The 17,934-nt window shown below is 35.9% G+C and overlaps 5 protein-coding genes across 6 annotated transcripts; 2 read left to right on the forward strand and 3 right to left on the reverse strand.

Moving 5' to 3' along the window:
* The first annotated feature begins 702 nt into the window (after positions 1 to 702).
* LOC662703 (1,5-anhydro-D-fructose reductase) lies at positions 703 to 2,015 on the forward strand. Its single transcript, XM_064358901.1, has 5 exons — positions 703 to 847; positions 897 to 1,271; positions 1,318 to 1,565; positions 1,614 to 1,874; positions 1,925 to 2,015. Exons 1-5 carry the CDS (start codon positions 776 to 778, stop codon positions 1,959 to 1,961), a joined length of 993 nt encoding a protein of 330 aa, XP_064214971.1. The 5' UTR covers positions 703 to 775; the 3' UTR covers positions 1,962 to 2,015.
* A 247-nt stretch (positions 2,016 to 2,262) lies between these two features.
* LOC662731 (uncharacterized) lies at positions 2,263 to 3,589 on the forward strand. Its single transcript, XM_968812.5, has 5 exons — positions 2,263 to 2,445; positions 2,491 to 2,865; positions 2,911 to 3,158; positions 3,207 to 3,467; positions 3,513 to 3,589. Exons 1-5 carry the CDS (start codon positions 2,374 to 2,376, stop codon positions 3,541 to 3,543), a joined length of 987 nt encoding a protein of 328 aa, XP_973905.3. The 5' UTR covers positions 2,263 to 2,373; the 3' UTR covers positions 3,544 to 3,589.
* Positions 3,590 to 4,047: 458 nt separating this feature from the next.
* Positions 4,048 to 6,198, reverse strand: CAPAr (neuropeptides capa receptor). Of its 2 annotated transcripts, none has more exons than XM_064358621.1 (6): positions 6,014 to 6,198; positions 5,457 to 5,747; positions 5,280 to 5,370; positions 5,015 to 5,234; positions 4,740 to 4,968; positions 4,048 to 4,694 (listed from the first exon to the last, which is right to left on the reverse strand). In XM_064358621.1, exons 2-6 carry the CDS (start codon positions 5,713 to 5,715, stop codon positions 4,237 to 4,239), a joined length of 1,257 nt encoding a protein of 418 aa, XP_064214691.1. In that variant the 5' UTR covers positions 5,716 to 5,747; positions 6,014 to 6,198; the 3' UTR covers positions 4,048 to 4,236. The 2 variants fall into 2 exon arrangements, with proteins under 2 accessions (XP_064214691.1, NP_001280545.1); NM_001293616.1 differs by lacking the exon at positions 6,014 to 6,198 and having other exon boundaries at positions 4,237 to 4,445; positions 4,491 to 4,694; positions 5,457 to 5,715.
* Positions 6,199 to 7,837: 1,639 nt separating this feature from the next.
* GABA-B-R3 (metabotropic GABA-B receptor subtype 3) lies at positions 7,838 to 11,681 on the reverse strand. Its single transcript, XM_968872.3, has 7 exons — positions 11,326 to 11,681; positions 10,622 to 11,281; positions 10,375 to 10,572; positions 10,262 to 10,322; positions 9,844 to 10,214; positions 8,825 to 9,106; positions 7,838 to 8,770 (listed from the first exon to the last, which is right to left on the reverse strand). Exons 1-7 carry the CDS (start codon positions 11,668 to 11,670, stop codon positions 7,883 to 7,885), a joined length of 2,805 nt encoding a protein of 934 aa, XP_973965.1. The 5' UTR covers positions 11,671 to 11,681; the 3' UTR covers positions 7,838 to 7,882.
* Positions 11,682 to 14,760: 3,079 nt separating this feature from the next.
* LOC100142467 (gastrula zinc finger protein XlCGF28.1) lies at positions 14,761 to 16,453 on the reverse strand. The gene is made up of 4 exons (XM_001815539.4): positions 16,266 to 16,453; positions 15,395 to 16,216; positions 15,200 to 15,343; positions 14,761 to 15,150 (listed from the first exon to the last, which is right to left on the reverse strand). The coding sequence occupies exons 1-4, from the start codon at positions 16,389 to 16,391 to the stop codon at positions 14,779 to 14,781; spliced, it is 1,464 nt and encodes a 487-aa protein (XP_001815591.2). The 5' UTR covers positions 16,392 to 16,453; the 3' UTR covers positions 14,761 to 14,778.
* Positions 16,454 to 17,934: the final 1,481 nt, after the last annotated feature.

Raw genomic sequence — 17,934 nt, forward strand, 5'->3', positions numbered from 1 at the left:
CTTTTAAAAATCTGTTCAAACTATTTTCTCTTAATTAAACGACTTGACGCTGTTGACAGATTACACATTAAATTACAGTGATGAAACCCAGCCCAGCACTGCCAATACATTTCCTAGAAAATTTTATTAAAAGGAGTTGCACAAAAGTTCTCTTTGTGAAAAAATATTTTTAGTATATTCAGAGACGGTTTACGGAACATTTTAATTGCAATCAAATTTTATTTCGCGATTAATTTCACATTTGTCAATGTATTTTTAAATGGAAACTTAATTCGAATTGATTTAATTCTGAATTAAATTTTAATTTCACTTTCTATAAGCTGGACTTTAGTATAGTTGTTTTACAAAATATTTAAAAAGGAAAAAACTTCAAAAAGTTTTTTCCTCGGTCTTTCCTGACAAAAAATAATGAAATCTCAAAAATAATTGACCTGATCATACATTTAAAAACAATTTATTTCTTTTTTAGCAAAAAAGGGTAAAATTATTTGAAAGACACACGAGTTTATTGATTTTTTAATCAATCGAATCTAATTTATTAGTTTGAGATAAAGTGCAAGTTATTTGCAGGTCGATCGATCCAAGGCATAAATATTTAATATGAACAACTTTTAATTACTAATTACCCACGTAATTTTGTCGTGGCAACTTGTGATTAGCGTTCTCTTGTACAAAACGTCGCCGAGTTTGCGCAAATTCTAACAATTCAAAACGTATAAATAAAAACTGCTTTGCAGAATTGTGAACTTTTACCTGTATTACACAGGTATTTCAAATGACTGCAAACATGTATTTAAATTTGCCAGGGGGCTTAAAAATGCCGGCTCTGGGACTGGGCACCTGGCAAGTAAGTGAAAATTTTTCTTTTAATATTGTTTTCAATTTGCTACAATTAGGCGAGAGACAGAGATGAATTAATAGATGCATTAAACTGTGCGCTGGAACTTGGCTACCGCCACATCGACACAGCTTACATTTACGAAAACGAAGAAATCATCGGTGATGTGTTGAAAGAATGGTTCACTTCCGGGAAGTTAAAACGGGAGGATTTGTTTATTACAACAAAACTTCCCATGATTGGGATACACCCAGACCGAGTCGAATTTTTCATGAAAAAATCATTGGAAAGTTTGCAATTGGATTATGTTGATTTGTATTTAGTTCATTTTCCACTTGGGTATAAGTATGATGATAGTACAGGAGGTCCCCTACTTAATGACCGACAACAAATTGTTACGGAAGGTGTAACAGATCAAGCCGCTATTTGGAAGGTAAATTGTGTCGAACCTTAAAATTTCAAATAAATAATTTATTCAGAAAATGGAAGAACAAGTCGATGCAGGTCGAACCAAAACCATCGGTCTTTCAAACTACAATATTACCCAAATCGAAACAGTACTAAAATCTGCCAGAATTAAGCCCGCAAATTTACAAGTCGAGCTTCACGTTTACTTGCAACAAAGAGCACTTGTTGATTTTTGCCACGAAAACGATATTACAGTAGTTGCATATTCGCCACTAGCTTCGCCATGTTATAACAAATTCTTAGAAGAATTAGGGACAGAGTAGGAAAAACCATTGCAAATAAACAAATTTTTGGTACAATTTTTCAGGCCAAAGAAACTACCTGAAATACTTTCCGATCCTGTGGTCAATAAAATTGCCAAAAAACACTCAAAAACTCCAGCTCAAATTGTTCTGAGATTCTTGTTACAAAGAGGGATCGGAGCGGTACCTAAAAGTGTTACCCCGGAGAGGCTTCAGGAAAACATAAATATCTTCGATTTCGCACTCGATGACAATGAATTTGAGGAACTGTGGAATTTAGAAGTCGGGGAAGATGCACGAGTTTACGATTTTAGGAGAGGATTCAAGTATGTCTGGTAACTTCAGGTTCTGAAATTATAACTGTTGCCTTTTTTAGTCTAGTGGACCATCCAGACTTTCCAATGAAACGCTAGAAATTATTAAAAAAATGATATTTGTACTGCAATAATAAAATTTAATGTATTTAATCACTCTTTAATTTCCCTATCTTTCATGTCAGTTTGTCCAAACTCAAAATATTTTCATGGGAATTGACAAGCTCCCAAATTTATAAAAACAAATCAAAAATATTGATTCTCATCGTAGTCTACACCTAACAAATTCGAAGCCTAAATAACTAAACTAAAATGTGTAATCTTGTCGTATTATCACTAAGTTGTGCAATATTGAAACAGCTTAAATTATATAAACAGAACACTTGCAACAAACCGAAGTATCGACAAAATCTAGATAATCCAAACTATATAAATAACACGCTTTCCGAAAACGTAAACAGTAGCGTGATATTCTCCAGTTAGACACAAATTATTTATTATTTTTGTTAAAATGGCGGCGACAAAGTTTCTAAATCTGCCGGATGGCTCGAAGATGCCAGTCCTTGGACTAGGAACGTGGCAGGTAGTTTTTTAATATTGACTTCAGTGAGTTATCCCATTATTTTAGGCAAAAGACAAAGGCCAACTCGAAGCCGCGTTAAACACGGCACTTGAACTGGGCTACCGCCACATCGACACTGCCTATATTTACGAAAATGAAAAAATCATAGGCGATGTTTTGAAAACCTGGCTCAGTTCTGGCAAACTGAAACGGGAAGATCTTTTCATTACAACAAAACTTCCTATGTTTGGTATGAATCCGGACCGGGTTGAGTATTTCCTGAAAAAATCACTGGAAAATTTGCAAATGGATTATGTCGATTTGTATTTAATCCATTTTCCAATTGGATTCAAATTTGATATGAGTACGGGACGACCGGTTGTTAACGACAAACGACAATTAGTACCAGAAGGCAAAACAGACCATGTGGCCATTTGGAAGGTAAATTAATCCAATAACTTCACGTAATAAAATTTCATAATTAAGAAAATGGAAGAACAAGTCGACGCCGGTCGCATCAAAACCATCGGTCTTTCCAATTACAACATTTCACAAACTGAGACAATTCTAAAATCTGCTAGAATAAAACCCGCAAATTTACAAGTCGAAATGCACGTTTACTTGCAACAAAGGGATCTTGTTAATTTTTGCCACAAAAATGGAATTACTGTAGTGGCCTTCTCGCCACTAGGAGCCCCCAGCTATAACAAAGTTTTACAAGCAATGGGCAGAGAGTAATTAGTTTTTTACTAACGTTTTCTTACTAACAATTTTTATTACAGATCCAAAATATTGCCCGACATACTTGGAGATTCAGTTGTTAATAAAATAGCCAACAAACACTCAAAAACACCGGCTCAAATTGTTTTGAGATTTTTGATACAAAGCGGAGTCGCAGCCATACCTAAAAGTGTTACTCCGAAACGGATTCAAGAAAATATAAACGTGTTCGACTTTAGCCTCGATGATAATGAATTTAAAGAGCTCTCCAGTTTGGAAGCCGGCGAAAAGGGCAGAGTGCATGATTTTAATATGGGATTTGAGTAAGTTTTTTGATGAAATCGATTTAGTTAACTAGCTTTTTTCAGTCTGAAGGATCACCCAGATTTTCCAATTTAGCCAAAAATTGTGTATCTATGAGGTGAATAAAATTCTTGCACTGCAACGTTGTTATTATTGTTATCATTTTCCCTAACCAGTCTTGCTTTATCCGCCATCAAGATTATTCTTTGATAAAAAATAAGCTTTGTTGCTTACACGGAAGTTCTCTTTATGCAGTTAATTATCGTATGTTAATATCAATATTCGATCAATACAACGAGTCAAGGCTAAAGCTTTTGTAAACACACCCGGGGAAATAAATTATACGATCAAGATGATTTAAATAAATATGATTTAAAATTAAATTAATTGCCATTTTCGGGATATTAAATACTTACCTATCTACTTACAAAGTAGACCCAGCTGTTGCAGAAACAACCTAAGAAGATTAATTTTCATTATAATTAGTCGTATCTGGTTTCGACTTTACAACTTTGTTCTTTAGTCGAGATATTGGGTAAACATCATACCAAAAACCAAAAAAAAGTCTCACGTTGTCGTCCGTATAAAAACAACAATGTATCATTTTTACACGTATTATTATGATCACATAATCACAGAAAATTTAATTTCATAGTAGAGTGAACATGCACACATTACAAGAGAATATACGACACGGGATGAGATTGTGAAGTGTTTGTAAAAAATGCTAAGGGTACATAAATACATCTCGCTAAATCAGTCTTTTAAAAAAATATTCGAAAACCGTTTTTATATTGGCGTTTCGTTGTTACAGTTGCCTTCCTCTTTGGTTTTGTAATGAATTTCGTAAATGAGCGTGTTCCCAGTTTCAGGTATCGAGACGGACACAATCTCTTTATTCACCAGATTGATCTTGTCTTCATCGATTTCGTCAATGATAGTTTCCATGCGACTTGGCGATTTCTGTATTCTTATATTGTAAGAACGCGAGTAGACATCTCCAAGCATGGAATGTCTTTTATTTCTTTTGGGCTTAACGCCACACAGCACTTCTTTGAAAGCACTGCGCATTCGATCTGACATGACATTATACAAGATCGGATTTAAAGTAGACGAGAAATAATAGAGAATTCCAGTGATGAAAAACATGTAAGTATTGGCCTCGGAGTAGTCGGGCCCATAGATCACCAGAAGCCTCTGTGCGTGAAACGGGGCCCAACAAAGGAAAAACGCAATTACCACAGCACCTGAAAACGATTCCAGCCAATCGCATTTAACCGATTTTCACTTACTTAACATCTTGATTACGCTGCGATTTGATTGAGTCCTCCTGCTGTCCCTATGCACCGACCCCCTCAGCCCATGGCCCAGCGTCTTTCGGGTCGTTTTGGCGATTTCCAGGCCCATTTTCGTGTACTGGACTGCGATTGCAAGCATCGGGATGATGAAAAATATCAAAGTGCTTAATTCAGTCAAGGGGATTCCTTCCGGCTGGTACAGCATTCCGCAAAACGCACTGTCCTGTAATAATAGAGTTGGGAAAATTTACTAGATTTGGGGAATTTACCGGCAAAATATTTGTGGAGTTCGGAGGGTAAAACAAATAGTGGACGCGCGTGTAGATGCAGAAGGGCAAAGCGCTGACAAACGCGCACAGCCAGAGACAAGCTATGATCCTTACGGCCCTTTGCAGGCCCGACATCGTGTGCAGATACAAGGGGTAGCAAATCGCCAAATAGCGCTCGGTGGAGAACGCGACGATTGTGAGGACTGACACGTAAGAAGCCCTAAAACTTGGAGTTATTCGAGCTGGGGAGAATTTTTGTGTTTACATTTCGGAGAGGAGGGCTCTCAGTTTGCAAAACTCGACCCCGAACGGCCATGGATATTGGTGCCAATAAAGCATCACATCGTTTGGCAGCCCTACAAGCAATAACTCATGCTAATTAATTCGTTGCTTGAAATTCAATCAGATAATTTGCACGCGTCGTTTGGAAAATTCTACTCACCGAATATCAAAAGAGTTAGATCGCTGATCGCTAAATTAAACAGGTAGTAGTTGGTTGCAGTGTGCAGGGAGCGATGTTTGATGATTACGATGCAAACGGCGACGTTCCCAAAAAAACCCGACACAAAGATTAGCACATTTACGACAGTCAACGGGATTGCCATTTCGAGGGGTTGTTGCTGAGCTCCTCTGTAACACTGGACGTAGGTGTCCAAACTGCTGGAGTTATTCATGCACATCACTTTTGTATCGTTGTCCATTATCCAAACTTCAATACATTTTCAGACGGCCGCTGGAATTTTTTCAGAAATTTCAGCTCGGCACTGCCACGACCGCATTTTGTGAAATACAATAATAAACTCGGTAAATACCACCTAAATAATGCAATTGTCATCAACTCAACGCGTCAGATCTCTTTATCTAAAGACTATTATTATAATTACCGCTATATTACTCTTTCTTACTTTAAAAACAACAAAAAGCGATAAAACGGATTGTTTGTTTAATTTTGAAAATGCAGATGTGCGTTTTTATTAATTGGGGCAACACCTAACTCACCCGTTGCCAGCGCTATTGTGTGTGTCCATGATGAGAGAGTTGCGAAAAATGCAGCGGTTCGAAAATTCAGGAAAACAGCGTGAAAATCATGTTTTCAGAGTGTCGTCGTTCCAGTTGCACGCCTGGCTACTAACTGAAACTGCTCCTCCATTGTGTTGATCCCGTAATGATCTACACATCTCTCTGATAACCGAAAGTTGCAATGTGTTGCGATTTCATTGTACTTCTTGCTAATTACGAGATGAAATGAACAACATCAAATGGCGCTTTTGAATATTCCAACTTTGATTGCAAGTGCTTTTATGAAAGCTCTCGTGAAGAGAGATGTGCTAGCGTCCTAAACGGCCTTTTTCCAAATTAATTCAGTGATTGGTCACTTGAAAATTCCCCCAGAGGAGGGGTTATAAATTTGTGATAATTGCGGCCGGGATTGGCTTAATATTCCTGAGAGATTTTGCGAAAAGTTTCAATTATTAAAACAATACCAGACCGAATTTTCCCTGTTCAAATAATCTTATCTAAAGCAAACACAAATTACAACATGTGCAAGAAAAATTTAATCACTTTAGCCAAGCTTTTCATTAGCTACAGAGTGGAATTTTTGCCACTTTCAGCCACAGACAAGACGAAGTGGACTGACAAAAGGAAGGTAAACTCATCGGGAAATAAGTGTGAAGGAACATCGACAGCAAATTTTTTACGGATAATTGAATTAAATGACAAACAATGTCTAGCTATTGAAGGGTAAACGTATTTTTGCTAAAATGTTCAGTTCATTGAAAATTTGCGTGTATTAAGCCTTTAATTGAATCACAATTATTACTATAGAAAATGTATTCAGCCCAGAAACATTAAACAAAATTAATTATCGCTTCGAGAAATACACATTTATGATTATTACAACCAATAAAAATGACCAAATGTTTCAACTATTTTTAATATAAATTGGTAATAAAACTATAATTATCTTTCATAAATAACGTAATTTCGTTTCAAGATTTAACGTTTGCAAATACTGTCAGAATCAAATCCAGCTTTTTCAGTCAATCAAATTTAATTTTAAAAGATCATAAGTGCCCGAGAGAGGCGAGGAAAATCTAATTTGATCATCTGTTATCCTCTCCATTGGCACATCCTTCTCGACACAGCTCTTGTCCTGTTTGAAGGTCAATTTTATCTATTTTAAATGACTCAAACGGCCACTAAATAAAAACCCGATCGATATGTTGGCCCTAATTTGCTACTAATCAAGTTTCTGTGATTACTTTTCCAATTACAAATCATATGGAAATTTCATCGGCTTTTATAAAATCACTTTCAGAACAATTTAGTCTAAAAAGCTTGCTAATTAGCCCAATTTTTAAAATTAGAATTTAGCGAACTTTAATAACACTTTCAAAAGCCTGGCTTTAAGCTGATTAAACCAGGGAACAGCTTAAAAATTAAGAAATACGTGGTATCATTTAGTAAAATAATTTTGGTAATTAATCTTCATTGACCCTCAAATTTTATCAGACGTGGGCTTATAGCGTGTTATTTCTCATTTCAGATGAGAAATAATTACCGAAGCCGTGGCTTCGTATTTCAGGCGATAATTAAACTTTTATTTCACATCTGCGACAGAATTATTTAAACACGTGAGCTATAAAATAAGCTGCGATGATCGATAAATATTTTTCTTTCACGTGGGCACACAGCACTCGAAAAAGAAGCACTTACATTGATGAAAACAAACGATTGACATCAGCAAATCACAAATATGGACAAGTGTGTTAAACTGGCGTTTACTGGAAAACTTAAAATAGATGAAAAAATAAACGTAACCACTGAATATTTTATTTTAATTTTTCTAATAGTACAGAAGATTGTTTATCTAAAGCTCCTGAAAAAGGTGACATTGAGCTCGGACTTGGCCCGTGCCAAATTATTATCTTTCAGAGTTGACATTTCGTAGAAGAACTCCGGGTTGGATTTATGTCTCTGCTCCACCACGTCAAGTTTCAAGAAATCGTTGTGAATGAACTCGTTGGTTGTGTTCGGGCTTATTTGCATGGTTTTATTAAAAAAGCATTTCATTTCATCAATTAGTGATTTCTGTTGATTCTCGTTATTCAATTTATTTTCCGAAGCGAATTCTTGATGAGTTTTGGAAAACTGTGTCGGCCACGAGGCCCATTCCTCCTTTCTGAAGCAAATTTCAGGATTATTACGATCGTCCTTGTAGATCGTAAATATTCCTCCTTCGCTAGACCGTCGACTTAATTGTAAAAGTCCTTCCAGCCGAGTGATCTCCAAATCGAGCGCTGCTAATTCGCACTTGTACACCTTATTTTGTATTTCTAGGCGAAGGATTTGCTCCTTGGGGTCATTTTTGATAAACCGCCTCGTGTTGTACTCGATTTTTAAGCCCATGCTTTGCATGATCGGATCCTGTGAACTGTAGCGTCCGAAAACCGATTTGAGTTTGGGCGAGAAAAGCAAAAACAGTGTCAATGTGGTCGATGTTAATATGCTTAGAGTTCGAGCCAAATAACTAAATATCACGTATTCGCTTATGAAACTCGTCAAAACTGTGATTATTGCGCTGAAAACAGCGCTGTAGACGCAAATACCGATGTACTGCGAGTCGTTTAACGCCTGCACCTTGACATGGCGCGTTTCCCAAGCCATAAAAACGCCCATGATTAGGATCAGCCCTTTGTAGCCGTAAACAGCCACGAACCAGCCGCTCGTGTTCTGCGAGCGACAAACTTGCACCTGCAAAATTATTGTCAGCGGTTTCTTTCGCCAATTATTGATTGATTTCATTACTTGCGGTTGGTAAACAACTCCACGCTCTTCGGAATTAATTTCTAAAGTTAAATTGTATAATTGTCGTTCCAGAGGGTCGATCATTACCCAAAGTGCCAGAATAATTGCGTCGATTATTAAAGGGACCAAAATCAAAACAATGAGCTGCTTGTCTTTGAGCAATTTATCCTTGACTTTGCTCGGGCCCCCCGAGTGGGTAAAAATGCGGTGGACTCGATACGTTTTCGCAAACATCGAACCGAATACTAACGAAAATCCAGCCGAGAGCAAATAGACTTGGACCTAAAAACGGTTCCTATTCTAGTTTCGTGTTTGCAAAAAACTAATTTCACATTAAGAGCTCTGGTTACGTTAAGTATGATACCGTGAATTTTGCTTAAATTTTGTAATCACAGCCGGTAATAAGAAATTGAAGCGATCAAACTTTTAATTGAATTTCAGATGTTGTAACTTTTTGACAGATTGATTTTTAGTTAGTTTATTATCAGCTCAACCAGTATCACAAAATCGCATTTATAACTGAAAGTGTTCACAACAGCATCCGATGTTTTAAATAAATAAAAAACTGCAGACGCACAATACCATTGTTACCCACCTACACACCTTAATTAAAATTGCACCGTTTTAGTGACTGGAGTAACATAAAGCAAATGGCAAATTAAAATCACAGAATTTATTTAAATCATAAATTATTTTCTCGCAGATTTATTCATTTGCATATTTTTTAATTGTTTAGTGGTTTGTTTATTACGCAACAGGAAATGTAAAAATGTATCCAACCGAGCCTCGTTAATGCATAAATATTTTATTAGAAATAATGGAAGAATGCAGACGAGCAAAAATTGGTGGAGGCGCCGGGATAACATTTAATGTGTTCGTTTTTCTCCTTGTGACAAATGGAAGATTAAATTTAAATAAAAAACGTTGTCAAGTGTAAAACAAACGATGTGCGGAAGCCCCAAAATCCCAAAACTTTTTGACTACAAAGCATATTTGTCTAATTAATCCCCGGGCCTTACCGTGCAAAGTTCGTCAACATATTTATTCACTGTGGAAGTGTCAAACCCCAAAAGGATGACTGAAAGGTAGACTAAAATACATCCCACAACCGCCACATTATTTAATTTCGGACTTGATAATTTGACACTCTTCATCCGCCTGAAATGTAAATTAAAATAAAGAAACAAAACGGCGAACAAAATCCCCATGATCGCGACAAAAATGACGAAATAAAACAGCGCTTTTGGAATGGTAATTAGCGACACTTTTAATATTCTTTGCGCAATGGGCGTTTGTGTGTTCCACCAACTAACACGAGAGCAGCCTTTGCATTCGAAATCGAGCTCCCCGGAGTCGGAATCAAAAAGAGCAATGTCTCTAACATGCCCATCTGGAATTTTTAATCCGATTAGGGGTTTTAGAGAGGCGCCGATTTACCTTGTATCTGGCGCAAAACGGAGCTTCCAACTCGATCAGCTCCAATAAACTTCAGCGGACCCTGAAATGTTTTCAGCTTGCTAAATGTGTCATTTTAAATTAATAAGTAATACGGATATGCCCATGAAATTCAAAGAGCTCATCCGGAGCACAAATTCACAAACAATGTCGCTTCGCCGGTAATTAAATTCTTGCCCGAAATCTAACACGTCCTTCAGACTCAAAGCCATGGCCCAAATGGCGTCGTAGGCCAAACTGGCGTATTTGGAGACTTTTGAAACGTTCAGTTTCGACTCAAAACGGGCGTTGTCCTGCAACCACCACAAAATTCTTTTGTTTGGCTCTTTATACTTATTATACCAGCCCTGAAATCGATGTGTTGTTTTCCCCAACAATATTGTAATCTGAAACCAAAATTATTCCCTCCACCGATTTGCTCAACTCCAAGGACACGCAGTGCGTTGTTACGTTCCACCAAACTTCTTGCCTGTCTTGCAGGATCCAGACGTAATCAGGTCCGTACATGCCCAAATTATAAATTTCGCAAAAAATCGCAGGCGCTAGTTCGCTCGACAGCGCCCCGATTATTATCCGAATGTCGGAATTTTTCAAAACTTTCAGCTGCTCTTTGTAATTATCCAGCGAAAACGTAATCGTCGTGACGCAAGATATGTTCTCGTTTTCAAAATGTGTTATGAGGTTGTTGAGCGGGAGCAGGAATTTGTTCTCGCTTTGGCAGAACGTAGCGATCACTCTCCACCCGAAATGTTTCACAAAATTGACTTTGGCCGCGTTGTGGGAGGAATCGGGAGCCACAGTGCGGAAAAACAGCGGGAATTTTTTGCGGTCGCTGAGGGTCGGGGACGTGGACCCGAACGAAACCTGCAAAATATTCCAGTAGGGCACCACGTGGGCCAAACTCTCGGTGACATTGGAGCAGCTCGTCCCCAGCAACATTACGATGGTTTTCTTTGAGTAAATTGCGTGAAAAAAGCGATCAATCCCAACCCCGGGGTCGCACTAAAGCGCAAATTGAAGTTTTGCTCAATTCTCGCAATACCAACCTGAGTGTCGTTAATAATTAGTTTGAGTGTATATTCCGGAAGTATATTAAAGCGGTTTACGTGTTTGATGGCAAGTTCAGCAGCCGCTATTTCACTCAATCCCTCCGGTCTTCTCCCCCATTTAGTTGTCAGTTCAAATAGCCCCAGAATATGGATAATTTCGCCGGTTTTGTTCCGAATTTCCGGCCTTAAATGCAGCGGGGTTTTGGGGTGGAAGGTTGTGAGGGCGTGTTGTGGTGATTTGATTTGCGTTTTCGAGTTTTTTATAACGAAGAGTGAGGCGATTATGGCCGAAGTGAGGAAAATCACACACAAATGTCTTTGGAACGAGTGTGGCGGCCACATTGTCAACTACTAACAAGATTTTTGAAAGAAATCATCCAAGCAACTTCGAGTACTCAAGAGGGTACTTCAGCTTGCGCACGACTTGGAGGCGCTCCACAATTGACAACTCAGCTTTTCATTTTTACTTTGTGGGCATTATTCTTTTCAAATTGTATGCAGACGAGAGGTGCTTAACGCGATGATATCCTTTTATCATAGGCGGAATCGTCGAGGTGTAAATAAATTCTAATGTATTCATTCGAAATTCTCTACTGCACTTTTCGTCCTCTAAACTACAAAGTTGCATAATTATATTTTCCACTACAATAAAAAGTCGATTGCTGATGAAATATCACCGTCTCAAGCGAAATAAGAGAATTCTTTCAAAAGTTAATATTACTCCGAACAGAGTTTGAATAAACAACGAGTTTTATATATTTTGTGCTTTTCTGCAAAACGATAATTAATTTTTGCCAGAGCTTTGCGTTTTCAGTTCAATGTCACCCCAGGTGCGGAGTAACCAAATGTGTTTCACTTTTATGTAACTCGTTTTGAATAATCGCATTCCTATTTGTTATTGATTTTTATTACGGTTATATAACACGCTGCAAAAAGGTGTAATATCCATCTAAAGGGCTATTTTCAGTCGAAAGAGTTTCTCGAAACGTGTGCAGCTATTTGATCACCTTTATTGTATCGCTTTCGTGTTCAAGCGCATCAATAATTTCCGGTTTTCCTACCCTTCAGTTTTCAATTTTACGTTAAGATGTTAAACACAACTAACAGAAGAGCGCAACAAAATAGGTTTCCTTATGCTTCGCTTAATTATTTCGGCCAACTACAATTTTTAATTTTTGTTTTATTAAATGAGATATTACAGGAATTATTTGCTTTACTATTAATTTAGCTCGAAAGTTTGTCAAAGAGCTTTTGAAACTTTGAACTACTTATTGGCTCACTTACTCGTAAATGAAACAAAATATTACTAAAATCCAAATCAGTGTAATCAGGAATATTCCAGAGCTTTTGCTAGCATCATCTTGTGCAGCTCTATTATTTATGTTCCTGGAACTTTTATACTCGTAAATGTGAACAAAGCATTTTGACTTAGTTATAAGTTTGTTACAAGAAGTAACTTCACGAACAAACATAAAATGTGGTATCCTTGAACGTAATTATTTGTGCAATTTGATATTTTGATACACCTAATAAGCTTACGCAAATAACTAAGTGAAAATTAAGATTTAATAACGTATCCTTAATTTATAACCTTTGTGAATGCTTAAGACTTGGTTTGGTATCATTTTTTTAAGTTCCAAGAAAATGGAAAGACGTAAAGTGTAACAACTACATTTTTCAAAAAATCTTTTACGTTCTAAAAGACTACTTATAAGTAGTGCCACCAAAATTATTTTTTTGTTGGTAACATTTTAAGCCTTTTTTTAATATCTGAATCCTATATTATAAATACTATTTTAAAACACGTTTCCGATAGCAAGGTGTTTTTACTATTTTAAAAAATTAAATAACACGAAAACGCTTAAAGTTCTCGGATGTCTAGGTATAACGACAGACCTCAAACTTTAAGCTTGTGTTTTCGCACTCGTATTATTAATAACTATAACTAAAACGATATTAAGTTATAAAAAAATAATTCAGTGGTTTTGAACACTATGTAGAAAATAGTCTTATGTTGTCACTGGCTTCATCGTGTTTAATTTTTATAAATTAAATTTAAAAGGTGTGTCTCACTAATTTATTAGCACCCGGTGAAATACATATAAAAAGTCAGTATTACTTTAAATCGATAAAAGTTAATTAGGTAATTAAAAATACTACCTAACATCAATGAGATAATTAATTAATCAAAATTTTTTGATTTCTAGTTTTATTCTAAAATAACAGTGTTTACCTAAATAATGTTTCGAGCAAAATTATTTTTTGGAACTACTAGTGACAATCTTTTTTTGCACAAAATACTATTTCAGTGACGCTTGTACTAAAAGATGACATAAGAAATGATTTTTGCAGCGACTACTTAATATCAATTAATTTTAATTATACGTAACTGCAAAAGAATTCTGAAAAAATTCACATGCAATAACTGCAAACGCTGAATTCTGTGTAATTATTAGTTATTAAGGCAAAATTATATACTTTTAGCAGACTCACTCCGTAAAAAGTAGAATTTAAATGAAAAGGGTTTCCAAAAATAATTCTTTTTTATAGGAAATGACAATTTTTTATTTTCAAATAAAACTGGTTCTTTCAAAAAAAAGTTCAATTGATTCTAAAAAATCATTCTTTTACAAAATCCAAAAAAACTCAACGTTATAATTGAGTAATGTTTATAATAGTGGACCGTTCGTTAATTATTTCATCCCATAATTTTGTTTTTTCTTAAAGGATTATAAACCTATTTATTTAAATTATTTTTAATAATGTTATTATCATCATTAAATATTATACATAAGAACTGGCAAAAATATGGAACAAAACGTTTATTTTTAGCTAAACCTTTTTACTTTATGAAAACAGTTATTACTTATTACCATAGTCATTATTAGTACGTTATAGTACTTCAATAATGATCAATTGATCAATTATTATTGTTTTCGTAAAATAAATAAGCAAAAAACTCTTCATTTTGTCGGAAACTGTATGTGGCACAAATTTATTTCGGTAAATTATGTTTTGTGGGTTTAGATCTAGAACTCACTCGGACTTTAAAAAACCCTCGTAGTTTTGTATTTCCATTATTCTTTCCCTACTTTTAGTCCATAAAAATTTAAAATAACATCCATGTCTACTGACTTTTGCTCTTTCACATACCTTTCAAACATTTTTTGATTTTCTCGTAGGATTTTAATTCTCCAGAGTATTTTGTAATGGTAGGTACACATCGCAATTTTTTACGATCTCAGTAATACTAATTATTTATTAGACAAAAAACCGTTTCTACTATTGTTCGTAAAAAATTACGAAGTCAGTGTAAAATTATATTCAAAGGCAAGGATTTTCGTACTACGTTAGCTTTTTGCGGATGTTTTTGTGCTCTATATTAAATCACCAATGTGTTCATTTCGGGAGAAGGGAAAATAAAAAACAACATTCAGTCAATAGAGAAATTTAATAAAGCGGGTTATTCTCAATTTTGATTTCATCATCAGCCTTAAGCCCCGTCCCCACTTTGTGTATCTTCCTATGAGTAGCCAAAGCCCCCGACTGTGCAAACCCATGCCCACAAACCGCACAAATATACGGTTTTTCGCCAGTATGTGTTCTAATATGGGCCTTCAACCCCTGATTCTCCGTAAAACTCTTGCCGCAAAAAGTGCAAAGATGACTCCTCTCCCCATTATGTGTCCTCAGGTGCACTTTTAAATGACTGGAAGTTGTGTAACTCTTCAGACAAACCGTGCAAGTGAAAGGTTTTTCACCCGTGTGTGTCCGCATGTGAATTACCAAATCACCAGAGCGGGCACAAGCTTTCCCGCACACCTAAAAATTACAATACAACCCTGTTGTCACAATTCTTAGTTTTGAATACATTGCAAATGTACGGTTTGTAGCCTGTGTGTGTCCGCAGATGCATTTCTAGTTGGCTGTTTTGTACAAATCTTTTTTTACAAACTGTGCAACTGTACGGTAATTCCCCGGTATGTTGCCTCATATGTACGGAGACATAATGGCTCTGAAATAATTACACTCAACTTAAATACGTTACAATAGGAAAGTCCAAAACCTGGGTGAATGATTTACCACAGACTGGACACAAGTAGGGTCTTTCCCCGCTATGTATCCTCAAATGTTTTTTCAAAACGAACGAATGCGAAAAACACTTATTACATATTTTGCACGAATATTTCTTCTCGCCTGAATGCGACTTGATGTGGCTCCTCAGTCCATTCGGATCTGCGAATCTTTTGCCGCAAATTTCACATTTGATCGGTTTTTCCCCCGTGTGTGTCCTCATATGAACTGCTAAGACGTTGGCTTCGTAAAAGCCTTTACCGCACACGGTGCACAAATGCCGCTTTTCGCCCCTGTGTTTCCTCAAATGCCGGGTCAAACTTCCCGATTCTGTGAAAGTGTGCGAACAGAGATCACACTCAAACGGTTTCGACTTGAAATGTATGCGAACGTGGCGTTTTAGGACCTTTAGTGTGTTGAATAATTTATCACAAATTGTGCATTTGGGAATGCCGTCTTTTGGATGAGCTATGCGATGCAAAACTAAGTCATCCTCTAAGTTAAAACCCTCCGAACATGTCTCGCAGTGAAACTTGAAGTTTTTATTCTGACGACGTGGCTTTTGGTTGTTGAGTTCGGGGGGTTTTAAGGGTTGGGGTGAGTTAGGTTTGGACTCATCACAATTTTCGTCAAAGTCGATTTTGAAGAGATCATCAAGTTTTAAATCTAAGTCATCGATTTCGTAATTGCTTAATAAATGTTGCTTTAGAAGGGTGTTTGACTTGATACAGGTGTTTTTGAATGTGTGGGCGTTTACAAGTTGCTCTTTGCATTTATTACAGATTGATTGGGGCAACTTGTCGTCACTGGACAACTAAAAAATTATTGGTTTGGTACAAGTCTAACCTATAAATTGTTGTCACCTCTAAGGACGTGCAAAATATGAACATGTCTCTCAATTCCGAATCAAAGGCTGACATTATCTCATTTTCGCCTGATAAGCATGCTCTACACATCTTATCAACGTTATTTACATCGAAATTATTCATTATTATTGAACACACCTGTCACCGGAATACCTGACATCTGTCAAATTCGAAAGTGAAATGGAGTAAAGTAGCAGAGACACAAACCTCGCTCTTTTCAGGTTCCTATAAAATTAAATGCACCAAATTTCGGACTTTGAAAAATTTTGTCATAAATTTTGAACAGCATTTAATTTATTATTACCACAGTTATTACATATTTGTAGCTAAGGAACAGGCATTCCGAACTGATATAGCCAAATCGAACTCTCACTGAAATAGGTTTTACTGATGATGCGGATAGATGGCCTTAGTGTTTTACGGGAAAAAGAAATCCTATTGGCGGATTTAAAATTTCAGATTATTGAAGAAAAACGTGGTACCGATGCGCGGCTGACAAGTAAAAATTTCACAAACGTCAGCAAAATTTGAGTTTATTTTTTATAATATCACGTTAATTTTTCAAAGTTTTATTAAGATAATTGTTCAAGGTGTCGTGTTTGGGTTAGACTATTGCCTACTATCGGTTAGGAACAACATGGTCTCCAAAAATATAACGTAGTAATGAGCTCCAGAAGGTTTTCGTAGATAGGTGCGTTTTTCCCAAAAGTGAGTTTTTTGAGACCGAACCGCAAGTGAGTCACACTGCGAGGAGACTCCCATAGACAAAAGTTGCAAACATTAGGTGCCAGTTTGGCTGATTGCAAGTATGTCTTTATCATCGATTCGGTGACGTTTTGTTTTGTAAACTTAATGGATTTAGAAAATATCTTTAATATTAAATGTGATCGTGTCATGTTGGGTAAAATTCTTCCATCAAAAAGTTGAAAAAGTTATGTTTTTAGACATTTCTGAGTGACACAATACATAAATCTTAGAACCCAAGACCAAAAAACATTCAAACCAATTTGAATTTAAAAAAAAATCATGGAAAAAGTCGCTAATAAGTATAGACGAGACTAATTATTTTTTTTATTAAAAAGTGTTTTTTTTTCAGTCTAAAGTGATATTTTAACTATTATTGTTTGATCACAGTTCAAGCAGCAAAAAATTAACGTTAACGTTAACGTTACTAAATTGTAGTAATTTTAGAGATTTGTGATCTTCTTAATTAGAATTTACACTAACATACTATGACAGATTTAATCTGAAGTTAGGAGGATGTTAAAACTGTGCTAAGTGCAGCTGTGGTTGTTTTGTATTAAACAAAATAAGAAATTGTGGATTTAACAAAAAAAACAACGTCAAGTTGAAACAATTTTCAATTTGACTACAAAAATAACATAACTGTGTTAGTTAGAACATTTGCAATGTTTAAGGGTATAACGACATATCTAAATACTTGTTCATAAAATATGGTAAACAAAGAGCTATAAGTAGAAATTATAATAGAAAAGAAGTGCTGCGAATTTTTCATATAAAAAAACGTCGTCTATTATTAATGCTGTGCAAAGAATTAAGTACAAATAGCTTTCAGGTAGTATTTAAGGACAAGAGTTAACTATATTTGTTTTCTTAGAATCATAAAATAAAATGGTAATGTAGCAGTAAATAAAAATCAGGCAAT

This window comes from Tribolium castaneum, chromosome 9, assembly GCF_031307605.1.
Source record: "Tribolium castaneum strain GA2 chromosome 9, icTriCast1.1, whole genome shotgun sequence".
Taxonomy (NCBI): Eukaryota; Metazoa; Arthropoda; class Insecta; order Coleoptera; family Tenebrionidae; genus Tribolium; species Tribolium castaneum.